General features: G+C 38.5%; 1 protein-coding gene across 1 annotated transcript in view; it reads right to left on the bottom strand.

Annotated features, from left to right (window-relative positions):
* Positions 1-2,079: 2,079 nt before the first annotated feature.
* LOC106464624 overlaps positions 2,080-3,962 on the bottom strand; it is a 16,245-nt gene continuing 14,362 nt past the window's right edge. The window contains exon 3 of the mRNA XM_013924779.2: positions 2,080-2,610. Coding sequence (XP_013780233.1) covers positions 2,080-2,610 — 531 coding nt within the window. The remainder of the gene's footprint in view (positions 2,611-3,962) is intronic.

Consider the following 3,962-nt stretch of genomic DNA (forward strand, 5'->3'; position numbering starts at 1 on the left):
CAAAAGTAGTGTGAAATTGTGAATTGAATAAAAAAATCATATACATACGCTGAGTGAATAAAGAAAGGATTATGTTTCTCATTTTCAAGGGGGGGTGCCCCCCCTGCGGACGCCCATGCGCTAGGCCTCTCTGTACATAATGAATATTAAAAGTAATTTTCACAATATTATATTGTTTAACTGTAAAAATATTAGAGAATGTATTACAATATTTTGGGACAATCCTGGTGTAAACATTGCTGGGACTGTAGCAGGAATTACAAGATTTTGGGACAATCCGGGTGTAAACATTGCTGGGACCGTAACAGGTATTACAAGATTTTGGGGCAAACCGCGTGTAAACGTTGCTGGGATTGTATCAGGTATTAAAAGATTTTGGGGCAAACCGCGTGTAAACGTTGCTGGGATTGCATCAGGTGCTACAGGATTTTGGAACAATCCGCTTTATGGTTCTTGAAAAAAAAAGCTGAATGAATAAAGAAAGGATTATGTTTCTCATTTTCCAGGGGGGGGGGCAAGTACCCCCCCGCGGACGCCCATGCGCTAGGCCTCTTTGTACATAATGAATATTAAAAGTAATTCTCACAATATTGTATTGTTTAACTGTAAAAAAATATTAGAGTGGGGGAGGGGGGTTATCGAGTTTACTAAGACGAGTGTGGTTATGTTTGAATCACTTTTTAATCCACACATTAAAACTACATTTAAAATTGTTTCCATTCTTACCTCGGCTGTCACCAGGTGGAGCAGCAGTAGGTTTACGGACTTACGATGTTAAAATCCGGGGTTCGATTTCCCGCGGTGGACATTAGCAGATAACCCAAAGTGGTTTTGCGTTAAAAACAAACTTTACCTCAACTGTTTGAGTATGAATGATAGCCCCGATTGTTTGTGTTAATTTTTTTTTTACTTTTAGCACCACGATGTTGAAAATTAATTAAATATCCACATGTAAGGTTTGTGGCGAGCGTATATCACCAGGAACTGAATTTGATATATATATATATTAAAACTAGGTAAAAAAATAAAAATACTTGCAGGTTCTATACATTACAAACAATATCACTGAATCTGTACTGTGTCTCTAAAACTTGTTGGATGAAGAAAAAAAAAATCACTTGAAACCATGGCTACCATGGGCGTTTGCAGAAATTTTTCCGGGGCAAAGTAGTGTGAAATTGTGAAGTGAATACAAAATTCATATACATATACTGAATGAATAAAGAAAGAATTATGTTACTCATTTTCCAGGGGGTAGGTGCCCCCTTGCCCCCCCCCCAACGGATGCGCATAATGGCTATTGTCCATCAGCACAACGAGATCATGTTTAGCCTACACAAGCAAATCCTTATTTATGATTATTTATGCTTTGTAGACAAAACAAGATATAAGCCATCATAAAGTTTGCTTCCACCAAAATTTGCCCCCGCCCCAAAGCATGTTATTTAATTCAAAATATATCTAGCAAGTATTTGGTACAACCTTCCATAGTTTACGAACTGAATCTAATACCAGTGGGACTTTTTTTAAAAAGTTTTTAGTCTAAAACTGATTTTTGTTTTTAAAAAATCATATCTAGGTGAATGTTTTGAAATATAGTTTAACCTAAAATAACGTCCTTCATACAGCGTTTGCTATCTAGCGAGCACTAGAGAAACTAGGAAATATTTATTTGTAGTATTCAGTTTGAAGAACAGGTGGCAGCACAAGACTACAATTTTCATTATAAATATAAAACATTTATGACAACGTTCAAGACCTGCCCAATGCCTATAAAAAGAAATGTCAGCAATTACAAAAAATCCGATTAACTATTATCTCTGTAAATTAATATTTTATTTTCTATTATTACTTGGAGAATGGTTTTGTGGCCTTGACGTCAATTGTATATCAAACAAATTATCATATAAATTTTTAAATGGCTCGTTCGTAAGTTGTTGGAATGAACCAATAAGTAAGCCCGCATGTTTCTACAAAATGGGGTAAAATTGGTTGTCATAGAAATCGTGTTAGTTTTGATTGTATTCGTTGTTTCATTACGATGGGTTCAGCAAACAATACAATGACTGGAATTGAATTCTAAGACTTACCATTTTTTGTATTGTCACATCCTGAACCTTCTTGGTAATTTTTCGTTACGATGTCAGACTGAGACGTCGAGAGACTGGTTACTATTTGCAATGGACGAAGCTGATTGGTTGATGTATCAGGGGCGAAAGAAGAGCCAAATTGAGTAGAAGGTGCCATCTGAAACTCTTCAGTAGAATTTGTCACTGCTAAGGAAGACACTTCTGAAACTCCAGATGGATGTAAAGAGCTATGTAATTGAGCAAATATGCCTTCATCGTTTTGTCTTCGCTTTCTTTTCTTGTTGGAAGGAGTTACTTCGCACACGGTGCCTGAATACTGGCAGGAATTACTAAAAGGTTCCACTTTAATGTCGATGTTTCTAAGAACGTGGTCTAGATATAATCCTGGCTCAGAAAGCTGACGCAAGATCGCCTCTTGTTCTTCTTCCTCCAGCCTCGGTTCCAGAATTTGAAGATTAGTATTGGCTAGGTCCTGTAGGTCTTCCGGCTGTCGCTGGACAATGACGTTTGGTCCACTGTCCTGCAAGGAATGAGGAAAGAAAAAAACGTTGATACTTAAACGTGTTCGGTCGTAAAACGAACACAAACTTTCTAGGCACACCAAAAACTTTGTTGTTGTTGTTGTTTTGTTAAGCGCAAAGCTAAACAATCGGCTATCTGTGTTGTACCCACCACAGGTATCAAAATCCAGTTTTCAGCGCTATAAGCCTTCAAAGTTTCCGTGGAGCCACTACTGTTAGTATTTGTTTGTTTGAAGTTAAGTACAAGGCTATACAATGGGCTATCTGTGCTATGTCCACCACGGGTATCGAAACCCGGTTTCTAGCGTTGTAAGTCCGCAGACATACCGCTGTGCCACTGGGGGGCACCTCTTTTGATTAATGACATATTGTTAATATTTGTTTGTTTGAAGTTAAGCACAAGGTTACACAATGGGCTATCTGTGCTCTGCCCGCATATTATACATTATTGCATTATTATGTTCGGAGTTTTAAACATCGTTATGTTATAAGATAATCAACAAAACCACAACTACACCATCAACATTTTACATATTAATGACATTAAGATCTCTACTGTATCGTCCCCCTGGTGAGACAGTGTTAAAAGTCTGCGGAATTACAACGCTAAGATCTGGGATTCGATTCCCCCCCACCCCCCCAGATGGACACGGCAGATAGCCCAATGTGGCTTTGCTCTGAAAATAAACTGTACTGTGTCAGCATATGCAAAAAAAAAAAACATCCCGTTATTCGTCAATGGCAAATATAAATATATTTAAAAGTAAGATTTAGGGACTGTGTTCAGAAATTATACGTAACAGTAAGGTCACTAATTTCAGCGATGAACTTTTTAAACACAGGTTTTGCACCAGGTTCCCAACCCACGTATTATGTTAAAAAAATAAAAATGTAAAGAGTGCGACAGACGAAATTTGCTGAAAGATTCTTTATTAAAGATAAGGTAAGCCGAAAATATTTGAAGTAGACTCTAATTGTTTGTTTGTAATTAAGCACAAAGCTACGCAATAGGATATCTGTGCTCTCCCACCACGGGTATCGAAACCCGGCTTCTAGCGTTGTAAAAATCCGAAGACATTCCGCTGTGCCACTGGGGGGGGGGGGACATAGACTTTAATATCAGGTCCACAAAGCTACACAATGGGTTATCTGTGCTCTGCCCACCACGGTTAACTCGCACAACGACAGCAGAAACTGCTTGATAATATGTATAAAAAGCAAGTCTCTTTAGAAGGAGGCCTGGCATGGCCAGGTGGATAAGGCGCTCGACTCACAATCTGAGGGTCGCGGGTTCGAATCCGCATACCACCAAACATGCTCGTCCTTTCAGCCGTGGGGGCGTTATAATGTG

Source organism: Limulus polyphemus, unplaced genomic scaffold, assembly GCF_000517525.1.
Source record: "Limulus polyphemus unplaced genomic scaffold, Limulus_polyphemus-2.1.2 Scaffold1702, whole genome shotgun sequence".
Classification (NCBI taxonomy): Eukaryota; Metazoa; Arthropoda; class Merostomata; order Xiphosura; family Limulidae; genus Limulus; species Limulus polyphemus.